The following is a 25,087-nucleotide window of genomic DNA, read 5'->3' as shown; positions in this document are numbered from 1 at the left end:
AAAAAACAGATAATTGGGCTTTAATTAAAGTGCTAAATGATGGCGTAAAATACCGAAGTCTAAGACATCTCACCTGTTGGAGTTATTCTGTTATTGTCCACACCTCCAAACAGAACGAGTCCAGCATTATTGGTCACTAATTGTGGATCTGTGTCCACAATTGTGCTGCGGTTGGGTGTCGCTGACTGTTGAGCCGAATTGTGGTGGAGACTGCCAGCCCCTCCCCCTGAGCTGATGTTACTGTCGAGGCTGCGGTTTCGCTGGGCAACGTCTTTGGGCTTACTCTTGGATCCCCCCATGGCCAAGACCTGCAGAGCATGAAAGACTCAGTGAGAATGCTATAAACAGCTATAAAATGTACTGTAAAGTGAAAATTACACATAATTTGGCATCAAACAGTCTAGCTTTCTTGTCGGACTGTTCATATAATCCATTTAAGGTCTTCTGACCACCACAAAGCCAGACACAGACTTGAGAGGGGGTCTGGAATCTCCCATTTTATCCACAAAGACACACACACCTCCACGCAACCCCCCCCCCCCACACACACACACACAACACTATCATAAAACTTTCCCCACAGACTGAAGAGCAGCTGCCACTCTTTGGTTTCAAGACAAATATGAAATCCCCCTCGTTCCACTCCAACCAGCAGAGCAAACACACAGACAATATTTGCCATAGACAACTAACTGCAAGCGCAGATCTCTGACAGTCGCATATACAGTACAGACCAAAAGTTTGGACACACTTTCTCATTGAATTCAATTGAATTCAATTGAACTCAATTGAATTCAATGAGAAAGTGTGTCCAAACTTTTGGTCTGTACTGTACATACTGTAGATGTGCAGTCAAAGGAACTGTTGCTACGTTCATTTTCTTCTTACTTGACTCAGGGATTCCCTAAAGCAACATATATACCCAAAAAGACTAAAAAGGTGAAATTGTTAAAAGATGTTCACATAAAGACATCCTGCACTAGAGGAAATCTGCACCTTAAGTCCTGAGATCCTAAGTGAAGGATTTCAAGTATCTTGGTGTCTTGTTTATGAATGACAGAAGAGTAAAGCGTTGATATATGGGTTGAGCCTCTGCAGTAACATGGACAATTCTCAAGAGTGCCATAATAAGGAAAAAGAAGAGTCAAAACGTAAAGCTTTTGATTTATCAGTACTTCTATGCTCCAACCCTCGACTAGGATTGTGACCCCAAAAAGTGAGATTCTGGATAGAAGCAGCTACAATTAGCTTCCTCTGCAGAGTGGTGCGACTCAGCCTTAAGGCTCGCCCATGCTTCTGAAGCATTGAAATCGGTCCTCATTCACAAAGTTGCGTAATAAAAATTGTGCCGTTTTGTTCAAAGATACGTGTCAAACAATATGCCTACAGGGTGTCCCCTTCTCAACACTTTGTTGAACTGTCTTCCACAGAACTCTAAGCAGTGTGTTGTATGATATTTATATGTTGTTTCAACCAGTCCGCTTCCACTGTCCTGTTTTTGTATCCACTCTGGCGACACAAATATTTTTGAGGAGCGTTTATCTGACATAGAGGGGAATTCCATACATTTGTAAGATTTTTTTTGCAAAATACCCACAAAAATTGACAAATGGATAAAAACTCCTGGATGGAAATTGCAAAGATCATCCAGCAGAGCATGCTGAATGAACAATATTTTGCTCATGCCCTGGGAATGTCTAGGGATTACCCAGGATTAGTAGACTTGTTACTCCGGACTGAATTTGGAAGACAATGGGTGGTTGTATGATGTCAATTCATGTCTAAATATTGTTGAAAGGTGTTTTTTGTCATCAAATTGGCTAATTATGCCTCAGTTTCAAAATATATGTTCAAGATGTTATTTGATGGGAAGCTAAAAAAAGTCACATTTCCAACATTTGTACTATTATATTTGAAAGGTAAACATATACAAGAGATGACAAGTTTACTTTTTGCGTTTAAGCTGACATAGTAAGATTAGTTTTCACCAAATTTAGCTATGTAGACAAAATAAATAAAAACAAAAATAAAGATATTTCCATTTTATTTTGCTCTGTCAACAGGAGTTTTGAAGCAAAATCAGAGAAATGTTATCTCAGAACCTTTTATCAGAATCTGGATGTCTTGTGTTTTCGGCAATGCCTCTGAGCTTCTGAAGCATTCAGTGGCATCGACTTCTTTGTTTTCATCTTATAAACTCCTTCTCATTTTAATGTGTGTTGTTTTTTTTCTCGCTATGACCAGAATTCACCAAGCTACACGCTCCCTAAAGCTCAGAAGCGAAGGAGACCTAATTGTAAGATGACCTGTATTTAACTTAACAGTGAATTACCAATTAGACAAAAAAAAAAACACTTGAAACATTATGCCTTTTTCTTAATAGCAGCTCTTCAGTTGCTAATGGATGATGAATCACTAATGGCCTTTATAGGTGTTCTGGATTCAGTAGATTTGGACTGTATTGCTTTTTTTGCCCATTTTTAAAGCTTTTCTCATTATAATGAAAACAATGCAGTAAGCCTAGGCTAATTTAGGGAATGCATTGACTTCTATTTAAATAGAGATAGCCTTGGGGTTTCTACTTGTTAGTGCTAATTTAAAGAAAATAAATGTATTGTGACTGTGGAGGGGGTTGGAGAGTCCTGATAAGCTGATGAAGATAAAGGTTAATGTGTGTCATGTCAAGCAGCCCAGCTTTCTGCTCACATCTGCTGCACAGCTCTTGTTGCTTATGGAGAAATGCATTTTCCGATACACAAATGGTGTCTTCGGACTCATGAGTTTACAAGCAAAGGTTCTGCATCTAAATGAGAGAAACAACATTATTCTGTCTGGCTGAGATTAAATCACTCAGGGCGACGGACCTATGACATATGGTGGAAAATATCTGGCTATAAAAGGCAAAGCAAAACAGATGAATCTGTCACTGCTTCTTTTCAGTCGCGAATGGTTACTCATAACTGCAACTCCTTTTTTATAATGGTCTGCTGAGGAAATGACAGCATGGGTAATATAAGGTAAAGTGATGCAATGTGTAAGTGCATAGAGTGTAAAACAAAGTGGGGGATAACTGGGAAGTGGGACGAATAAAGATGCATGATTTTCAACATTTTTGTTCAAAGAAGTGTGTTGTGCATTTGTTTTCAACCCCCCTGAGTTAACACTTTGAAGAACCACCTCATCTTTTTCTCTCTACCAGCTTTGTAGAATATCTCATGCTTATTTAGAACAGATAGAGATGATCATTTAACTTCAGTTTAAAAATGTCATGATCTTTGATTCAGTTGTAGTTTGGCTCTATGTTTAAGGTGATTGTATAGCCGGATGGTGAACCTGTGCTCCACTTTCAAGTCTTTTGCAACTTCTAAGGTTTCCCTCCATGTTAGCCAAGCATTGTGGTGCATTTCATTTGTAGTCAGAACTGGGAAATTCCAACTTCCTCATTGGAAAAATCAACTGGAACACCCTCAGCAGTCCTCCAATTTCCCACTCATAAATTGGGAGAAACTCACACTACCCCTAGTTACAACTTGTAAGGCCAACTTATCATTTCAACATGGCGCCATATTGAAATCCCAACTTCTCCGACTTTGCCAACCAGAATGCTGTTAGTGTGTCGTCAAACTGAACTCCGAGTTTTGACTTCAGAGGTAACTGAAATGCAGCATTAACTCCATCTTCTCTTTTCATTTCACATCTATGAACTTCTTTGTGCACATAACTCCAGTGAAATACATTGTGGCTTCTTGTAATATGAAAACAAAAGAGAAAAGACAAACAAACAAACAAACAAAACACACACACACACACAGGACTACAAATGGTTTTGTAAAGAACTGCATATGAGAAAAGCAACGAAAGAAGCGAAAGCAACAGAGGTGTTTGGGTTGACTGCAGTGACTGGGGAACATGACAAGGAAAGGTTGAGGAGTTGATGAGGCAGGACAGTAGATATTCAGATCCCCTTTGGGCATGTCTGCAAAAAAAGAGGGGTGAGGGTTAACAGGTTAACATTAAGAGAGCAGACACAAAGATATCGGGTGGTTCAGAGAGCTGCTCTTTGTGTGTTTTTGCACTCTCCCCAAGCAGAATCATTGCATGCTTAATAAGCCGTCCGATTCATAGCAGAGCGGGTGAACCACTTCTCTCCTCTCCTCTGGAGCTGTCAATTATTAGAAAGCCACGGCCATTCCTCACAGGCACAGCTTTCACTCGCGGGGTTGTCACCTTAATAGTCCTCAAATGGTGCTTAAAGTCACATTATGCGGGCCGAGTGTTAGAAGGTGAAGACAAATGGAGATGTGCTGGTGGATATACCTTCGGGATTAAAACAGCAAAACCAAATCTGATGTGAAAAAAGAAATAAAAAGAGTAGAGAATCACTTGCTTTACCCAAAAGGCCAAGACTCCATGCAAGGACCAGATCAAGTAAAACATGAACAGAGCGTTAAGTGAGTCTTTGGTCTTTCTTCACTCTCCGTTTCCAACAAAGCCATCTTTTGTCGGCTCTCAGCAGGCTGCACAGAAATGGGCCTGTGGCTTGCTGGCTGAATGGAAATATGTCTGGACGGCGGGGAGGGAATAAGAAAAAATAAAAAATAAAAATCAGCAGTCTAGGTTCATGTCATAGACCAAAGTATCTAGAGAGGTATTATTATCTGCAGAGTTAATGATAATAAGAGGTAAATTCTGAGCTCACAGGACTGAGTTACTGTAAAAAAGCAGCAGCATGAAAATCCCATGGGCATTTCTAGGGGATGTAGTTGGATGGGAGGGTGGAAGGGTTACGATTAGCTTAATTATGCAGAAGAACTGGCAATGAATTCCAAATCCTTCATGTCTCTTGAGCTTTTGGGAAATGGGAATAGTCTTTTAACGTTGCTGCCAGGGCTGTTTCCCTACATGGCATGCTGCTTATCGGTGTTTTCATGTGAAAACAATCGCAGCTTCTGAATAGTAACCTATTATTGAAATATAAGAAGAGGATCGGGTGTCCTTCAGTCGTTAACAGGATTATGAATAAGCGAACAAGATTGTGACAAAGGACTATTTTTACACAGGACAGCTTTTGTTATGAAGTAAATTATGATTTAGACCCCTTAGAAAATCTTTTCATCTTTTGTGGAGGATTATGAACATGAGAACAGCTGAAAACAACATATTAAGGATTTTTTTTCTTCAGGGTGTTGTGTATGCAGTTTTAATGAGATGTTTGCAGACTATAATGCAGTACGGAAAAGGGGAAATTTTACATTTAAAACTGTATTTTAGTGAAAAACATGACAAAATGAAGGTCTGGTCTTTGATGCACTCTTGTTCTGAATAGTATATGCTTATTGGCATCAAAAGTGTGGAAATTCATTAATTTTGTTCTTATTATTTATAAGAATGTATTTGATAATCTGAGATGAAATTTCAAGCCCTCTAAATACATATTAAGTACAATTATTTATTACAGTTTTCAATAAAACTGTAATATTTACATTTACACATCTCCAGTCATCAGAGTGACACTTCTTGAGGCTTGGTCTAAGAGAAAAACTTTTTTATTTCAAGACATCGGAAAAATGTCGTTATAACTTTTAAAGAAGTTGCCAAAGGAACTAGAACTTTTTCATAAATTTTAAAGAATTACTGACTTAAAACAAGTTCTTATTACTTGCTGAAAAGTTATTTCTAAGTTAGTTTAGTCTTATTTCAATGCTGGTCCTTTGCACTAGAAATTAGACCAAAATTACTTGGTAAGACTTTATGCTTTTGCAGTGAAGAGATGCTAAAATCACAGCGCTGTACGGTGGCCTGGCATGACAACTACAACTGATTCAAACATGTAACGTTTACCCAATCAACATTTGAAAATACCAGACTGCGGTCTTGTGTAAACGTAGACTCTGCATAATTAGAAAGCATGTTGTCAGTTTCTTTAAGTTTCAAGCATCCAACATATTGAGGTGAGTTAAGCGTCTCAACAATGTACGTACGTGAGATTCGGTAATTGTATTATTTGGTTGCGGGGTTTTTCATGTGTAGCAAAAGTTTCCAAAACTCTATTGCAGCCTGACTTAGCTGGAGATCATTTTGAATGTTGCAGTGTAGTAAGATGGTGCTGGAGCGTTATTTAAATACGCCGTTGAAACAAAATGCTTTCCTGTACATTGATAAGTTATTGCTTATGACTTGACATGTAATGCATGTAATGATCAAATGTCTAACAATTTGCTTAAAGCAAATTTCCCATTTATTGTGTAACCCAGTCCAAAATAAGGGCATTTTGTATTGAGTTAAGTTCATGGAATGAATAATAAGTTAGAATGTGTTAAGCATGTTTGCTTAAATATGTTAAAATTGTTATAAATAAGAAATGTATTTAAAACCGTTTTATAGGAAAGTAATCTTCACCATATTTTATTTTGAAGGGCTTATGTTTGTAAGAGGAAGTGGGGTAGAACAAAGCAATTTCACTGGTCCGTGGTTGGCTGAGGGTCAAGGAGAGACAGGAAGTAAAAGAAGAAATGAGAAAGAAAGAGGTGAACCGCGCTGAAAATACGTGGCGGAGTTATTAATAAACGAGTGTTTTAGCAGATATTTAGGCTTTCAACTCGACAGTCTGTTAATAGATATCGACTCTACACTTTTGTTTGCAGCTACTGTGATAATTTCAAACCGGAATTCACTGTACAGTAGGTGGAAAGTCATATGTAATGCTCGCTAACGCATTAGCATTCATTAGCACAGTGAATGGACATTGAGTACTGTGAGCTAACTCAGCTAACAGAAGACTTCACTAAAGTTTCCGTCGTGGGAGCGTTCCAGAGTTGAGCTTAGTGCAGAGAGATGAGCTTACACTGAGAGTTTTGTGGCTGCGTTGGATTTTCCTGCTGTTTCCTGGATCCTGTGGACCGAGGGACTGGTGAAGGAGCTGAAGACATCTTGCCAACTGGGACTAAGGACAGGTGAAATTCCTAGAAGGTTCAAGATTTTCCTTTGGAGTAAGGTACCAAATTCCACGCTTCGTCATCACACCAGGCCTGCAACGGGGTTTTTTTTGGGAATTATATTTTAGTCAATTATTGCCGGCTTAGGTGAACATTGAAGTGTGGGCCCACATTAATTAACATAGGTTTTGTGAAACCAAAAGACTGAAACATTTACCATTTCTGTGAATTAATATATATATATATGTTCAATATATGTTCAAAATCTCATACAGGTGTGTGTTTGATTTCTTGTAGAATAGTATTTGGAGAATATTATTCTTGCTCAAAGCTATATTATTGGGTGAAAAGAATAGAAAAGTACTGGTGTATTATTACTCTAAAGTGAAACTTAACAAAGGGTTAAACACGAGAGTGTTATTATTTGTAATTTAATGGGTTTAATGAACTCAGGGGCCCTTACCTACTTCAGATCGGTATAATTGGGCTACAATTGGATTCTTACTTGTTAGAAAATGTAAACAATTAATTTGTACTATTTTTGAATATATTCTATACAAGACCATAGCAGCTTTTGCAGCAGTGCTAAGGTGGTTTCCACTGTGCATAATAATGCATATTAAAATATATTTTGTGTTTGAACTATTAAAATAGGCTGTTATAAGTGTTTTAAGATGGTGTCTCAAGTATTCGTGGATGGCTGTGGTCCATAACCTCCACTGAATACTGCAGGGCTACTGTACTGATTTAGTAGATCATAACAAATATATATATATTTTTTCTGGTATTCCAAAGGTAGTACTCCACTGTAGATATGTTTCCATCTCATGCTGGTGGTGTTGCGCAAAACCACACATGCAATCATCACATCAGGTGGTAAAAGTTAAGACATGTTTAAAACGGCACTTTGCAAAGCTTTAAAACTGGAATTTGACACAAATTATGTGTACTGAAACAGGAGCACCATCAAATATATGAGTTTGAGAAGACTATAGATGCCTTTAAGGCACTGATTTCTTATGCAATTGGATAGCACTTATCTCTGGTAATATATTCAGGCTTTTGCAACCTAATAAATACTCAAGTTTCATAGTCTGAGATGTCTTGCAGTCTTTCATGAGTTCAACAGATCCTGACATTAGTGGCTGGAGCAGTTTAAAGGGGGTCATTTCAGTCCAGAGCGCCGGCTAAAAGCAAAACGACCTGATTCTTAATGTGACCACTACTCTGGACATGTCACACAGAGCACATCAGAGCCAGATGAATGCCAACCCAGTCCACATAAGTGAGCTCAGCGAACAGCAGCTGCCAGACCACAGGAAGATACTATCGTGTTTTTATTGCATTTGCATCAGCAGACATCGGGCGTTTAAGATTGCGCATGCATAACACATTGTTCCCATGTAGTGGAGAACATATTGGGAGACACACTGTACTTATTTAAAATCAGTTGTAGTATTGGTGATAAATGTGATTTGTCAGAGAACATGTACAAGGGATCAGAGAGTCTGCATGCATGTACAGAGAGTTTGCCCTGTGTGGAAAACATCCGTGCGAGTCTGAAGGCAGCCTGATGGATGTCTTCTGTCATTTTAATGCCCCCTATGTGATTATTACAAGGGGAGGAGGGAGCGGAAAGGCTTTGGCTCCTGCGTCACTTGCCGCCAATTGTACCATAATCCAACCCTGCTAGTTCTGTCCAGATTACCAACATCTATTCCCTAATCGTGTTCACCAAACGCAGCAATGAAATTCCATCTGTGGCCCATTAAGCAACACGGATGCTGAAAAGGCAAGACAGGGAAGACCAGTCCAACTGTGGCGAACGACAGCAGCTGCCGCGAGCCTCAGCATACGCATGTACTGATCTGAAGCATGAACAACTGTTTGGGTGGGTTAGTTCCTGGTTCTGAGCAAACACAGGGTTTTTCACCTGGTTTCTTAACAATGGCAAACAAAAAGATGTTTAGTTGAGTTTTCACAAGAGCACCACCTTTCCACAGTTCCTATTTGGATTCCTGTGGAAGAGAATCCCTTCTGCTTTTACTCTGTGGTAGAAAATCAATCACTTGAGGATTTTTTCTATTAAAGGAATTTTTATTTAAATCAACAAAGTCCTATGTCAACTCAAGCTATGCATTAATTGTGATTATTTTAAATTAACTGGCTTAATTTCACTTGATTTCCACATGATTACTGTCTGACCTTCAGAATCAAGACTCCTGCCTAAGACTTGAAATAGGACACAAGAACTCAACTCCTGTTTTTTGAAGAGTTTGAAGAAACATAATCTTGATGCTGGTGTGATTTGCAACTTCAGTGCCATCTCCAAGCTGGATTTTCTGAGTAAAATACTCGATAAAGTTGTAGAAACTCATCACAGATTCTGGCTGACTCAGTTACGGATCTCTGATTCGCTTTTTCAGTCTGTCTTTCTAAAGCAGCATTCCAATGAGACTTCTTTAATAAATATCAGAAGGAACCATTAATAGATGCTGATGTAAAATGTTCAGTGTTGATGGTATTTCTGCCTCTGCATTGGGCTGGTTATCTTCTCATGCAACTGACAAGAAATTCTGCAACAAGACAGACCTGAGCCTCTGCTCCTCTAATCTGTGGAGTTCCACAGGGGTTGGTTCTGGGCCCATTATGAATTTCTTTTTACATTCCTCAATTTGCTAACATTACTAATTTTGTAATGATATTTCTTATCACATTTATCCTGACATCCAATTGTATCTTTATTTTAAACCACACCAGGTGGTTAAGCTGTTCACCTTTGTACAATGTTTATCTCAGATTAGTGGATTTCTTTCCAGTAATTTTCTGGTTTTAAACCCAAATAAAAGAGAGACTTTGAGTTATTAGCTGCCAGGCAACTGCATCTTAAAACCAGTCAGAAAGTTTCCTCATTTTGCCCAGTGTAAAATCAAAGAGTTACACTCAACTCCTAATTATAATTTCTTATGTCTACAAGCTATTCTGAATGCAACAGTCAGCCTTTTAGGTAAATCTTATTTGTGTCAGTTTTTAACCAAACATTTCGCAACCGCAGAATCTTCTGGTTGTTCTTAGTTAAAAATTAAGGGCCTCAGTCAGACTTTTAGGTAAATCTTATTTGTGTCAGTTCTTAACCAAACATTTTGCAACCCAGAATCTCCTGGTTGTTCTTAGTTAAAAATTAAGGGCCTTTCAGTCAGTGGCTCCAAAACTGTAGGATCATTTTAGTCTTACAGCTTCATTTTGCTGCTTCTGTTTTTTTTTAAAACGAAAAACTATTTTGTTCTCCCAGACTTCTATGTTTTTATATATGTGATGTGCAACACTTTGTGACTTTTATGTCTGAACATTTTATAAATAAGCTTTACTTATTTACTACTCTAATCCTTCAAGATCTAGAGAACTTGCTGTAATTGATTTACAAATATGTTCTGCTGTCTACCAGAAAATCCTTAAGGATCTGGTGTGGTTCAGTGATTTCAATCTTACCAGTAAGTCCACCCATGAATGGCTACGAAAAGACAAAATTAAAGTTTTGGTATAATTCGGGTAGAAATTCAACCGAGATGATGTGGTGTGGCCTTCAACAAGCCATTCATGCCTGAAAACCATTCATTGAATTGAAACAATAGTGAAAATAAGAATGGGACTCAAATTCCTTCTCTGCGACGTAGAAGACAGATTACCAGTAACACTTCAGGGCTGTTGTTGCTGGAGAAACTGGTTCTAAAGTTTAATAGGTTCTTAAGATAGGGCAGAGTTAGTTTTGATTGCAATCATTTAATAACGCTTGTTTTTATTTATTTTCTCTTCATTTAATACCAACAATTGTTTGATAATCTTCTTGTCATGTTTAGTCTGCTTTAATCAAACTCAATTTGTCTTGAAAGTCCGGTTCATTTGGGGAGGCGTGAATGCGCAGTCAAACTCTGACGCTTATAAATTATAAATTAACTTGAATTGTTTGAAAGTGTAAAAGCAAACCGCACCAGCTGAAAATGTAATAAATGTTGAGTCTACTGGACTGTCAGGAGTGAAAACACCCTAAAATACAGGGCAATAAAAATGCTACAATCTGAATCAACAACTCTGTTAAGTAAATTTTTTCTAACACTGAGTATCAGAATGTTATGAAGATGATGTAACACAGCAAAAAGCAAATAATGGAAGAAGAATCATAAAGTTCCTCCATGTTTGGAGGACTACAGGTAAACACCTCCCCCCAGTTCCAGGACTGGATCCTGGATGAAGTGTGTAAAGGCTGAACACTGGCAGCACAAAGATGGGGAGGAGGTGAAGTCAGTATTTACTGCGGCACACACACGCACTCGCACGGTCCCGCTGTTGCCATGGAGGTGATTCCAAGCATTCCACAAACCAACAAATTGCACAGATGTAAGATAGCCACACACACACACACACACACGCCCCCACACACCCCTCCACACTTTCTGGGCCAAAACTCTCAGAGAGCACTGCATACCGATCTGATGAAGAAAACGGCAAGATTAGTTGAGGTTTTGTGAAATATGTGGGACGTTTGACACTTCTAGAGGCATACAGGAACAGAGACGGAGGGGGAATGGACAGAGAAACGGAGGCAAGGTGAAATCACCTGCAAACATTTTCTGATAGGTCAAAGGGAGTTTCCAATTTTTAAAAATCACATCATGTTTATTCATTTACTTTACGGAGCCCGAGGATCTTTGGCTTCTACAACAGGATCAGGGTCTTTGAGCTCCTATCCCTTTCACTGTGTGGAAGCTTGTGTGCACAGTATATTTCTATGCAGCGATAACCAACAAACAAAAGTGATCCAGAGATTTTTCTTAATCACCTTTTGTTTGCCAAACGCCACAGTGAAGCAAGCATTAAAATAATTTGACAAGCCAAGCAGCTGGATGCTGTATCCTAAAGCCAGGGCTAACTGGGAGTTTTTTTTGTTCTCATCCAAATAAATGCTTCTGGCATCCACTGCAGGTTCACAGATTTTCTGTCATCCCCTGCTCCTAATCTGAGTGTGACATGTATCAAATTATTTTGGGATTGAGGCTCAGAAAGAAAATATCTGGGCCATTTCAGATGAAGGGTGGTGTTGCTTGCTGCTGAGCACGTGACCAAACTTTTAGCCAAAATCGGCACGTTGAAAGTAATGAGAGGCTGTGAGACCTTTTTTAAAAATACAAAATTATTGTACTGTGATCAAATGATCCAAGAAATGCTATATTTCAATGAAACAATGTGGAAAACAACAAATTATTGAAGAGTTTAAGATGTCTGCCTTAAGTAAAGATGTATAATTGAGAGAAATTGCTTTTAATCTGCTCCCAACAATAAAAACAAGAACTTCCTTGGAAAATATTGGCTGTATTTAATCAAGGTTAATCAATAGATGTACCAAAGTGATGTTTGTGGCCCAACTTGCTATGATTTTAAAACAAAAGTGAATGAAGGACCTATACAATAAGATTACGTTGTGGTTTAGCTAACATTTTCCATTTAATACGACACAAAATAGTTATTGACAAAACTCAAAAGTACAAAATTGTAGAAAGTGTCCACCTGCATCAGCTCCAAACAAAAATTATTCCAATGGCTTCAAATGGCTTCTGGGCTACACTTTGCTTTCTTTATCTTTCCCACCCATTCCATTATGCTGAGTAGGTCAACATGCTCAAAACATCACTCTTCATGTTTCTGCTTTTAACACCTCAAAATTAGGGTTTTTAAGGATTACATCACCACTTCAGTTAAACAGGTAACCGCCCTTATCCAGAACAATCCCAGATTCCCTGAAGCAGATTTCAAGGCTGAGTGATAACTGGTCGAGCAACAGATGAGACATACAAGCGAGGTCGGTTTATGTCTACCGTTTATGTGTCATGGTTGAGCTCCTGTTCGCATGTCATCTGGAAATTGGCACTTGCCAGAGGTTGGAGTTAAATTAGATCAATTACATCACAACAGCAGTGGGTTTTCATTGAAAACTGAATTTAGGAAATCAGTTGAAAGACATAGTATTATGGTATTTCATTCCTGATGAAATTCAGTTGGTAAAATCAATAAACCTTCTTTATTTTTACAGAAGAGTCAAAACATGAAGCTGAACTCCAACAATTTGTCTTTAATGAGAAGTAGAAAAAGCTGAAAACAATAAGTTGCGTTGCTGCCTAGCAGGAGTAGGGAGTACAACTGAACTACCACAAGAAAACATGATTTCTACCCCCAGATGAGTTTTCTATTGCTTTTCTGCTGGTCCAACCAATGGACCTGATCGATGAGCGCCCCCTGTGGTGTCTAAGAAAACGAAATGTTGATGCAAGGCTGGTCATGCTGAAGCTTATAATTCAATGGTTTCCAACTTTACTGCATTTGATCATCTTACATAGACCAGTGAGACCACTTAAAAATAATTTGAAAGTTGGATAATAGTAATAGTATTTTTCATATTTTGTCTGGCTTTAGGAACAAACAAGACTGAGGCAAGCATGAAAAGGAGAATCATGCTTTAATGATCACAGATTTGTTAAATCTCTATATGCAACACAGGGATTTTTTTGTGTTTGTGAAAAAATATAGTTTGAAGCTCCATCTCTCCTTCCATCCAGAACAGACTTTGGTTTATTCTTGTGACAGACAACAGAAGGAGATTCGTACTCAGATTTCCTTTGCGTTTAAGAATTTCCACCCTCTGATGTTTTCTGAAGTGTTACCCTGCTTTTAAAGCACAAAAAAAGTAATTTATTCCATTGGCATGTTATTTCGCTTATAGCAAGACATTTTTCCCATATTACAAGTGAAATAATGTGCCAATGGAACAGTTACTTTTTCATCAATATTAAGGAATTACTGACTTAAACCTAGCTAAAATATCTTGCTAAAATATACTTGTGAGTTAGTTTTGTCTTATTTCTAGTGTACTAAGACATTTTCACTAGAAACTAGAGCAAAATTACTTGGTAAGATTGTGTGTAGTTTTCCTGTCACTCATGAAATCTTCTGAACTTTGGATTCAGGACAAGAAACATATGAAGCATGTACTAATCCTAGTACTGCATTGGGATCTCAGCAGTGCTATGTGAGTATTCCAGCAGACAAGCATTGAAGTTGTGTTACTTTTGGCATGGAGTCCCTGCCTAACCTTTTTATCCCTTCTTCCCCGAATCCTGATCTGTGATCATTAGGAGCACGTGAAATCATCAGCTCCAGTTATGAGCCTCTGAAATGGGGGAGGGAGAAGAAGTAGAAGATAATCCTCAAGAGCTTTGAGTCCATTCCTTCCACGACCCCTCACCCCCTAGATTAGTCCCTCATAGTCTATCTCCATCCTTACACTCTTTTCCTTATTTTTTTCCTCCAATCCCTTTTTTTCAGACAAAATGGAAAAGAAACAGGCTTTCATCCGTTCAAGTGTCAGCAGTATATCACATGAGCTGGGGGAAAAGACGCTCAAGCATCAGGGAAATGAAAAGGTCCAAAAAACTGGCACAGGCTAGATCAAAAAGGCACTTTAGATCTCTTACAGCATCGCACAGGGCTGTGTGTTGTTGCTTCCTCACAGTGAACTGGAGTGCTGTACAAGCAAAGCCTTAAATTCACCTCTTCTCTTCACATTTCAAAGAGGCTGCATTTGATTCGCTCGATTCCATGGAGACTGGAATATGCCTCACACTTCAGTGAGTTAAAGCTTTTCCAGCACTTGTACCGTTTAGCTTCTCATTGGCACTGCCATGCAGGATGAGGAATCCCGACAGCGCTGAAATACAACACCCTCCGTCCCCAGGGACTTTACATAAAATACGCAGACAGACATATACATATATAGATACGCTATATATCTATAGCGTATCTATAGATATATAGATACGCTATATATCTATATATATAGATATATATATAGATATATATATATATCTATATATATATATATAGATATATATCTATATATATATAGATATATATATCTATATATATATAGATATATATATCTATATATATCTATATATATATGCAACTTCATCTGCATGTAAAATGAACCAGGTGTTCTTGAGGCAGTCCGAGGCTCGCTGGTGTTGCTGGGCCCAGTCACGGCTCTGGAATGCAGGGCTGAGAATGAGGCGAGTTTAAACCTCACTCCTGCTCCCACAGCCCGGAGCAGAAATGCGTTTGGGGAAGCAGGTATAGACAGCCGTCCGTCCAGGTTGGCATCCTGCTCGAGCGCTGCCGTGGCACACGCTCTGTGGTTGTTCAAGCTGCTGTGAAAACATTCTAGCTCACGTTGTTTATTATCAATATTGAATGAAAGGGTGTGTGGAGGGTGTCGCATTGTGCCTGCTCATCAGTTCTTACTCCCATTCTGTGTCTTCGAAAACACCTCAAGTAATGAGGAGCCCCGTCTTCAGTTGGGCTTCTTTTGGTTTAAACAAGAAAGAAAGTTTCCATCATACAGTTCTGGCAATTTCCACTATTCTGCAACTTTTAGATGCATCCCTGCTCCAATACACCTGAATCACATGAAGGGTTAATCACCAGGTTTTTACAGAACATGCTGACCTGCCAAGAATGGAATGTAGCCTTTTCATTCAAGTTTGTTGGAGAAAGGATGCGTCTTAAAGTTGCAGAACAGTAGCTCTTAAGGACTGCCGTTGCATACCTCTGGTCTAGATAAACTACTGGAGTTAGTCAAGTCAGGTCAAGTTGATTTTCATGGCATATTTAAGTAACAAAGCAGAGAAATGGTTTGTGGTGTTAATTTAACAAGGAAAAAAGAGAAATCCTACAAACGCTAACATCTGACGTCATTCCGTTCTTGCTTACATTTTGTGAAGAAGAAAGTTGCACTCTACATCTTTTGTTTTTGTTTTGTTTCCTTTGGTGGTTCTTGGTGTAGCACCACCACAGGCGAGGAAGGGAACAAGTTTCTCAAATAGTTTGGTTTGTGAAGCGAACCACACCAGCTGAAAATGTAACAAATGTTGCAATTTTGGTCCCCAATCAAACCAAGTCTATTGGACTGAAACTCTGGATAAATGACTAACTTTCACAATTTGCTCAACAATGAAATGTTTAACCTTTTTTAAATGACCATGCCAATAATGAAAACATAAGAAAAACTGGATAAATGAAAATATTTGGGCCTACAGTGCAAAAGCACAAAGTCTTACTAAGTATTTTTGGTCTAGTTTTAGGTGTGAAAACACAGAGAGGCACACAGGACAAACAACCATACACAACACACTCTTACCTAAGAACAATTTTAAAAAAACAATAAGACACCAGTCATGTTTTTGGACTGTGGGAGAAAACCGGAGTACCCAGTGAAAACCTATGCATGTACAGGGAGAACATGCAAACTTAGTGCAGAATTAAAAACCCCTCCACCTTATTTCTATAAAGCATTAGTGCTTCCAACTGCATCACAAAGGGAAAGGAAGATTAACGGCAATTAGAGATCAATATTATGTTTCTAAACTGAAAGTGAAACAAAAGATCACAAAAAACCCTCCTTCCTTGGAGATAGACAAATAAACCAAGCAGACACGAAATATGTCCATGTCACGCTTCATCATCAAAACATAACTGCTTCCTGTCGTGACATTTCCATAGCAGATTGGAGGGCGAGGCCCCCCGACACTGCAGTAATTTCCTCCATCTCATTTAAACCACCCCTTTGTTCACAGGGCGCCCTGATTTCAATATTCAAATGCAGGTCGGTGGGGCAGCGGAGCACTGAACCAGACGCCGACTGCGAGGCAATCAGTGCAGAGCTGAGAGTTGGTGGCCACGCCTCTGCTCTGTATCTCATCGGAGTCTGACATCAGCACGGATGGATGAGATACCAGGGTCACGGCCTGAAGAGAGGACAGAGCCGCCACTTCCTGAAAATGTTTCAGCTGCCAGAAAAGGACTGACACACAGACATGTTGTGGTTTGCTGATGTCAAACTTTACGTTGCACAAAGTCACTCTAATGCAAAAGGAAGAGAAGACATTTGATTTCAAAAAAGCAACACAAACTAAAGTTTTTGGTAACATAAAACATAAAAAAATTGGAAAAATTAAAAGATTTGGGCCCACAGTGCAAAAATGCATAATCTTTTTGGTTTAGTTTTTAGCGCAAATGTCATAGTACACTTGAAAGAGAAAACTAACTTACAAGTAACTTTTCAGAAGAATATAGGAGCTGCTTTTAATTAAATAATTCTTTAATAGTGATGAAAAAGTACTAGATATGTTCTAAGTGAATATTCTGTCACTGAAACTAGTATTTTTCCCATGAATATTAATGAATTATTGACTGAAAACAAGCTCATACTTCTTGCTGAAAAGTTACTTGTAAGTTTATTTTGTCTTATTTCTAGTATACAAAGATATTTGCACTAGAAACTGGACAAAAATATGTGGTAAGATTTTGTATTTTTACTGTCGGAGGGAATGACACATTTTCTGTCCCATCTGATATTGATGGAATAAATAGATTTATTTGGACCGGAGGCTCAGTCTAAAAGAATCCCCAATTTCCACTAAAACCTTCTCTCCATCCCATGTACACTGCGGTGATTCTCAGAGGATGGAGACCGGCACGTTTTAAACGCACAGCTGCACCTACACAAAGCCGCACACACAGAGGCATCTTTTCTAAAAGCCAAAGACTCTTTTCCTGTCACAAGAAAATGCGCGCGGAGCGACGGGAATAAGGGGGCGAGAGGGATCGCTTTTCCACTGAGGCAACAGTGGGTGGATTGAGCGGGAGATGGGTGGCCTGTGTCACCCTGGCCCGTTCCCAGAGCAGAGGGACAGGAAGTGGCCAGGGGATCCTGGGAGGATACAAGCCATCCTCTGTTTGTCTGCATCTACACTATCTGGTGCTCTATTCAAATGGTCAAGAGATTGAGAGCTTGGAGGAATATTTCAGAGTGAATGGACTATGCATCCAGACTATTCAGCCGCCTTTATTATGCAGCGGTCATCTTTGGGGCGGAAACCATCTCTAAATCTTTGTCAAACAGAGTGAAATTCAGAAACTCTCTGTTAACAAGGCCGCTGAGAAGTAGGGATGCACTGATTTACTTTTTTAACTTCAGAATACAGATACAGATATCTGAGGTTTAGTATCAACCGATACCGGTTCAATACAGAAAAACAGTGATGACTTTACGTAAAGCTTTTCTGTTTTTAAACACAAACAATGTATTTATTATTATTACTTTTTATTTCCTTTATTTAACCAGGTAAACCCTGTTGAGATCTAGATCTCATTTTCAAGAGGGACTTGGGCAGAAGTCTGCATACACAGCAACCTGGTTACAAAATAAAATATTTGATAACTCTGCACAAGTACAGCACACTTAAATGCACCAACAGCTTCACAAACCTGGCCGAACGTGTAAAAAGAACACACCTTTAATTTGTTCAGTCAGCCAATTTCAAATAAATAATAAAGAAACTGAAACTGACAAAAGCAATAGGTTGACTACCTCAGCCAAACATGTAAAACTAAGGGGTGCACCGATAAATCAGTCTCAATCTCTTTAATTTTAGGAGATCAACTGATACATGTGAAGTAGATCTTATCCTCCAATCTTATCTGGTTCTGCAAAACTCTAAAAATCAACAACTGTCCTCTTAGGCTCTGCAGTGAGAGAGGTTTGACTGACAGACTGACTCACGGTCATGTCTGCTTGTTTGCAGTTAACAATAGCCATCTTACTGTTGCCAACTCAGCAACCTTCTTGCTATATTTAGCAACATTTCAGACAAAAAAAAAAAAAAACAGCATTAGCCAAAATTGGAATCAGCACGATCTGGGTCTTCAAAGATCGGCCAGAAAACTGAAATCGGTGCACACCTAGTAAAAATATATTGCGAAAAACCTTCTTTTCAAATGGTTCAGAAAGTGCAATTAGGAATTCTAAATATATTGTTAAATATATAATTAAATGTGCATCGATCTTAATCGGGCACATTGTCACCAATACCTGATCTAGAAGCTTTTTTCAATATCAAAGCCAATACAGATATTGATATCAGATTGGAGCATCACTACTGAAAAGTAGAGCAAAGAACTCACAAAGCAACAAAGAAGTGAAAAAGAGCCTAACTAGGCGACTGGGGCTTCAATTTCAAACAGAGAAACAGAGCAACAGGACGGGAGCGATGTGAGAACAGGTGGCAGCAGCATTCCCATGCTCAACCATATGCCCGCGTACCAAGCCGGACACTAATTAGCACCAAATCTGGGCCAGAGCGACAGACGTTTCGTGTCTGCAACATAAAAAATTCAAAAGCCTGAGTCAGCAGGGCGCAATCGCAAATCTCATGTCCCATTTTTGGATACATGATCCGTTACTGACATTCCCCCGTTCAGAGTGCCTTTACACCGAGTCAGCAGGGAAATGAAGGAGATCGGTGCTGGAATCACACCGCGGCTTTCTTTTGAGCTCTGAAACCAAACCAGGATCATGTATTTTTAGTAAAACAAAAGGCAAGCTCCAATTTCTACAGCTGCTGCTACAGTAAAGACTCATTCACATTTCCTGTAATTTGTAAGCTGCTGTTTTTGTTTCTGTTCCAGTGGATTATATTTACAGTTATTGTAAAAAGAAAGAGCCCGCATATTTAGATTCCTAACGTCTTTTTTATTAGGGCGTAATAATCTGGTGTCCACCACAGACAAACCTCAAGCGTTCAAAAATACAACAGAATCCAAACGGCCCTTATTTACTAAGCAAAGACAAAACTGAAGACCAAGCTTGACAGGCTAACTACAGTGGCTTGTTGAATCGCCGTTAGCAACAATAACCAGATGTACAAGTTTTCTGTTTGACTTTTCCAGTCTCATATTATTGTTGAAAACTCGTCGACTCATTTTAAAACCCGCCTTCACTGCATAGATGACCCAATTCAGGCCAAACTTTACAGTGCCTTGCCAAAGCATTCATCACACTAAACCCGATATAGCTGACTTTGCCAGAACACCGTGTGGAAACCCGTTCTAGTTTTTACAAAATGATGAAACTAAACAAGTTTAGACTGCAAAAACACACAAAATTGGACCAAGTATTCTTATTTAGTTTCTAGTGTAAATACCTTAGCACATTTAAAATAAGACAAAACTATCTTACAAGTAACACGAGAAAGATATCTTAGTATTAAGGAATTATTGACATAAAACAATAAATATCTTGATGAAATGTTCATTGTAAGCTATTTCTGTTTTATTTAACGTGTATTAAAATATTTGTACTGGAAACTGGACTAAAAATAACTGGTAAGATTTTGTGTTTTTGCAGGGTAGTTGTGTTAAATTAGAAACTCCGTGTATTTTACTGGAGCTTTCTGGGATGAATCAACACAAAGTTCTACATAACTGTAAAATGGAACAAAAATAAGCATTTTTTTATTTCATAAAACTGAAATCTGAGATGTCTGTTGGTAGGCAGACTAGGCAAAGACAACATTAAGCAGAGAAGTAGCCAAAAACTACTGTCAGCTCCATGTTAACTCTGGAGGAGCTGCAAAGATTGATTGCTCATGTGAAAGGACCTGACAGGACAACAATTAGTGGTGTGATATTGTCGATACTTTTATTACTTATTTTGTAGTGTGAAGTGATGTGGCTTGATGAAGTGATATTATTCAGAGAACATTAACAACAGATATGAGAACAACTGAGTCATTTATTATCAACCAATGAAATGCTGATGTGGAGTGAGTCTATCAGTGTCCTTTTATCTGAGACTTTAGATACAATCCAATACTTATATTGGACCGATTTGTCCATATTGGATCCGGACAAACATAATACCTGCACAGTCATATCTTACTGTGTAAATTTGCTGTTTTTATTTTTAGATTTTTTTTTACTTTTCCGTTAATATGCATGCTCTCACTTACCTCAACTTGCTACTGTGAGATTTGAATTTCCTCACTAGGGAAGATAAAGTATATTATTCTATTTTATTTAATTAGCTGCTACTTATTCTCCTAAATCTACTGGGTACAGAAAGGCCATCCTTTTTGTCCTCATTTAATATATAATGATGATAAATCTGTATTTTTCTACACTTCATGTTAAATTGAAATAACTGTAAAAGACTAAATCATTTCTAAAACCCTGCAATTGAAGAGTGTGCAATATCTTTTTACCATGAGTGTATTCTTTATGATATCATAAAAATTTAAATTACATCTTCACAGCTCAGTGTCAGTGCATCTGCACTGGTCCTAAAGAGAAATGGGACACCCGCAAAATTAAATGAAGTCATCAAGCTGCAAGCTTGACTGCAGTCTCTTTAACTTCCCTTCACACTTTTGCTTCATTGCGGTTAAAAGCAGCTTATTGAATTTGACTCGAAAGATTCCCTTTATCTGTGCAATCTAGAGTTGTGGAGCACCCTGAATCCTTCCTTTGCAATCCCTGAGAAAAGCCGTTCAAAGGTAGTTTTAAAAAAGTGGAAGTGACCTGTCCTAAAGCCGATATCAATGCTCCTGGAGCAGCAAGCTCAGAAACCCCCCCAAAAAAAAACAAACAGTTCATTGATGCCAGGCTCAGTGTATCAGCCTGACACATACAGAAACCTCCTGTATTAGCGAACAAAGGCGCCTGTGCCTGGCCACGCTGCCAATTAGCAGGAATTTGAACCTCAAGAGGCACTTTCCAGCAATCTCATTGGAACTGACACAAACATCTTTGGCTTTCTCTGGGATGCATTCATGGGATTCCAGGGAGCATTAGGTCCCCTCTGCGGAGTCGAAGTCTGACAGTTGAGGAAATGCAACGGACCTTTTCAAGCTGCTTCTCGCTCAGCATCAGCTGGCTGCACCACGAACACTGCAGGAAGGTCCTTAAACTGGCATCAATTAGCAATTTAGAAAAAAAAAAAACATAGCAGCAGAGAGAAATAATTAGGGATGGTCTGTTGAATCAGTGTTTGCAGAAGCATCAGTTTCTGTAATGCTAAAAACAAGGGAAATCTGTTTTTTTGTGTTATTTTTTTATTGCTTGCATAACATTTTAATTCTTTGAGGAAAATATCTAAAAAACGAAAACAAAATAGAGCAAAAACCCCTTCTGGCAGAATCTGGAGGATTAGTCATATGCACTCCTGATGATCATGAGTATTAGCATTTTTATTTCCATGAAGAGTCATCTAATGGCGCTTCGTCACAAGTCTCTGGAAAAACGGTTTCAGATTTCAGAACGGATTACAGTGCGAGGGAAAAAAACAAGCTGGGGGTTTATGTGCAATATTTAGGTTTAAGGCAGATCAAAAAGCTGTGGCAACACGCTGATATAGTGGCACAGCAGGCTTTGAGTGTGTGTGTGTGTATGCCAGGCGTTATATTTCAATGTCAGGATGGCAAAAATGCAGACAGTTTGACGTCGTCCATGAACAGGGAAGCCACTACTTAAGAGTCTGAGAGGAACAACTTGTCTAGACGCTGAACCCGTTTGAATTATCTTCAGTAATGAAGGCAGATCCTGGATCAGTGGTCTGGCATCGATTCAGGCCTGATGTGTATACTGTAAGCAGGAGGAGGAATTGACTGAATTATTATTCAAGATCAGGCAAAAATGCTGTGGTCCGGTTGGTTTGAGGCTCTCACTGGCACATTCAGTCTTTTCTATTATTAGTTTCACCACAGACAGTCAATATTTGGACATTTGAGCCATGCTGAGTGGGAGACGCTAATCCTGAAGCGTGTCGGTTAAAGTGTGTGGGGTTGTGGGAACGGAAACCATGGCTTTTACAGTCAGCATCTCCAGAGGCCGTCCTAACCTTGAGGTAAAGGTGGGCCACCGCACGGGCCCCTGAAAATATGTCAGATCAAGTTAATCTAAACTACAGTCACACTCGATCGCACGAGCTCTGTCAAACTTGAGGCCTGGGGGCCAAATCCGGCCCACCATAGCTTTTTATGTGGCCCTCTAAACTCTATAAACTCTAGAAGGACGCATAAATAGAACCTTCAAGTTAAAAGTTGTCATAAAATATAATATTATCAATCAATTCAAAGCATTTTTGTTTGTATACTGCAGAATTATATCAGTGCCTCCAGTCTTTTTGCTCTTTTTTTTTCTCGCTAATGCATAATTGTGAGTTCATTACAAATTTTCTGCAAAATTAGTGAAAAACATTTTTAAATATTTCTAAAGCAGGAGCAGAATTTTGATTGAAAAAAGAAATCACAAAAAACAATCGCACAAACAATCACAAAATCCTGGAGGGGGTGAAAAATGTCAAAAGATGTTCAATATTATTTAATTTTAAGAATTTGCTGAATGCAGAGGCAGCTATTCATTAATATTTCAACAGTTTCTTATTGGGTTTTATCAATACATTCCAGCAAAACTGACCCTTGATAACATTCATTATCTTTATATGGCTCAAAATGAAAATTTGTTTGATACTCCTGTTTTAAAAAAGGACTAGTGAGTATATGTCAGCAGAAGAAACACATATTTTAGAAATCTCCCTATATGTCATTTTTTTAATTTTAGCTTATTCTGTTTGCTCCTTAAGAATTAGATTAATAAGATCTAAAAATATATTATATAAAACAAAACTAAACTTACACAACAGCATAGAATTGTCTTTAGCATACTGCATTCAACCCCATTACTATCTCAACCCTGAAGATTTTCATACATTATTTTTTTTAAAGTTTATAAAAAATAATTTAGTGACTGCTGACAAATATAGAAAACTGATTCTGATCAAAGTTCTTCTGTTAAACAAAATGTTTGATGAAAAATGACCAGTGAATTTTCATGCTTTGCTGAAATTCAGGTTTTAAAACAGCAAAAATGTGAGATTTAGGCCATTCTAGCATTTAAAATACATGCATGTTAGGGAGAAATCTGACTAATACATATCACTTCTTTTTGAAATACACTTTTTAATCATATTTAAGGAGCCCCAGCAGTGTGCATTATGGGTTTGAAGATACAGTTATTATATTTTAATAATGACCAATAATACTAGAAAAATTCTGCTTGAGATGAAAAAATCTGATTGATCAATTTTCAGTGAATGACTAAACGAAGCACAGTTGACAAGGAAGACAAAAGCTAAAAGCTTAAAGGAAAAACACAAAGCCTCTATGCTTTCCTCCATTCAGCCTTCCTGTTATCTGCTGAACAGCTCTCTGTCTCTCTCTCTCTCTCTCTCTCTTACAGCCTAAATGAACAGCAGACACACCCGTCACAGAAAATTACAGTTTCCTTTTAAATAGATCCTGCTGACTTCATGTTAAAACACCTGAAACTGAAAATAGCTAGCTTTGAGTCTTCTTTCCTCAGTCACAGCATCAACACAGTTTTGTTAGTTTGATTTAATAACCCTTCACATGATACAATAACAGATCAGTAAAAAAAAAAATCACTCTTTTTAGTTTTTTTAGTTTAGTTTTTAGTTTGATTGGCAGGTTACTTATCAAAGTCGTTTTAAAAGGAATATAGCAGAATTACTTCTTGGTGCGTCTCTTATTTAATTTCACAATTACAACAGACACGTTTCTGTTTAGAAGCTCAAACTGGAAATTGACTCCAATATATTTAATGCACTGTAAGATCCAAAACATATTTGTAAGACCTGCTATTTCAAAAATGAACAACTACTGAATTTCACATATCACATAAATAAATGAAGTGAAATTAAGAACTGTACAATTTTAGCTTTGGGGGGTCTGAAATGTGAGGTTTCTTCATAGAAAATTTAATTTAGGTAAGTTTTTCCATTCTGGTAAACCAAAACTTTACTTACATAAACTTCAAGAAAAATAATAGTTGATGCCTTAAAAAATAATGCACACAACATATGAAATTCAGATGGTAAACTATAGGAATAAACTCTAGTTAGAATAGTGAAATGCTGTTACTTCCAAGGAAATGACAACAGCCGTTATCATGTTTCATATATTTCCAGAAACTACTTTTATTCACAGCTTCAGATGAAATGTAAAAAGAAAACACCACTGTTTATGAAACACATGGCTAGAAAAAAACATTTTGAAAAGAGTGTATTTGTTAAACAAACCTGTGAAATAGCAACAAGTACAAGTCAAGGTTAAATAAGACCAGTGAAAAATGAAACTAAGAATGGATTCCACACCTGTCCTCTAATTTAGGTCCAACTAAATCCGCCTCTG

General features: G+C 38.2%; 1 protein-coding gene and 1 long non-coding RNA gene across 6 annotated transcripts in view; one reads left to right on the top strand and one right to left on the bottom strand.

Moving 5' to 3' along the window:
* The window catches only part of src (v-src avian sarcoma (Schmidt-Ruppin A-2) viral oncogene homolog), a 39,651-nt gene that overhangs the window by 13,820 nt on the left and 744 nt on the right, over positions 1-25,087 (bottom strand). For all 5 annotated transcript variants that reach the window (XM_032558758.1, XM_032558766.1, XM_032558775.1 and 2 more), the window contains exon 2: positions 74-308. In XM_032558758.1, coding sequence (XP_032414649.1) covers positions 74-299 — 226 coding nt within the window. In that variant the 5' untranslated portion in view covers positions 300-308. The remainder of the gene's footprint in view (positions 1-73; positions 309-25,087) is intronic.
* LOC116717429 (uncharacterized) lies at positions 13,859-14,768 on the top strand. Its single transcript, XR_004338738.1, has 2 exons — positions 13,859-14,013; positions 14,120-14,768. It is a non-coding gene; the product is annotated as an uncharacterized LOC116717429 (long non-coding RNA).

Source organism: Xiphophorus hellerii, chromosome 1 (assembly GCF_003331165.1).
Source record: "Xiphophorus hellerii strain 12219 chromosome 1, Xiphophorus_hellerii-4.1, whole genome shotgun sequence".
NCBI lineage: Eukaryota > Metazoa > Chordata > Actinopteri > Cyprinodontiformes > Poeciliidae > Xiphophorus > Xiphophorus hellerii.
Note: the sequence above shows the minus strand (reverse complement) of the source record. Positions and strands in the feature narration are given on the sequence as shown.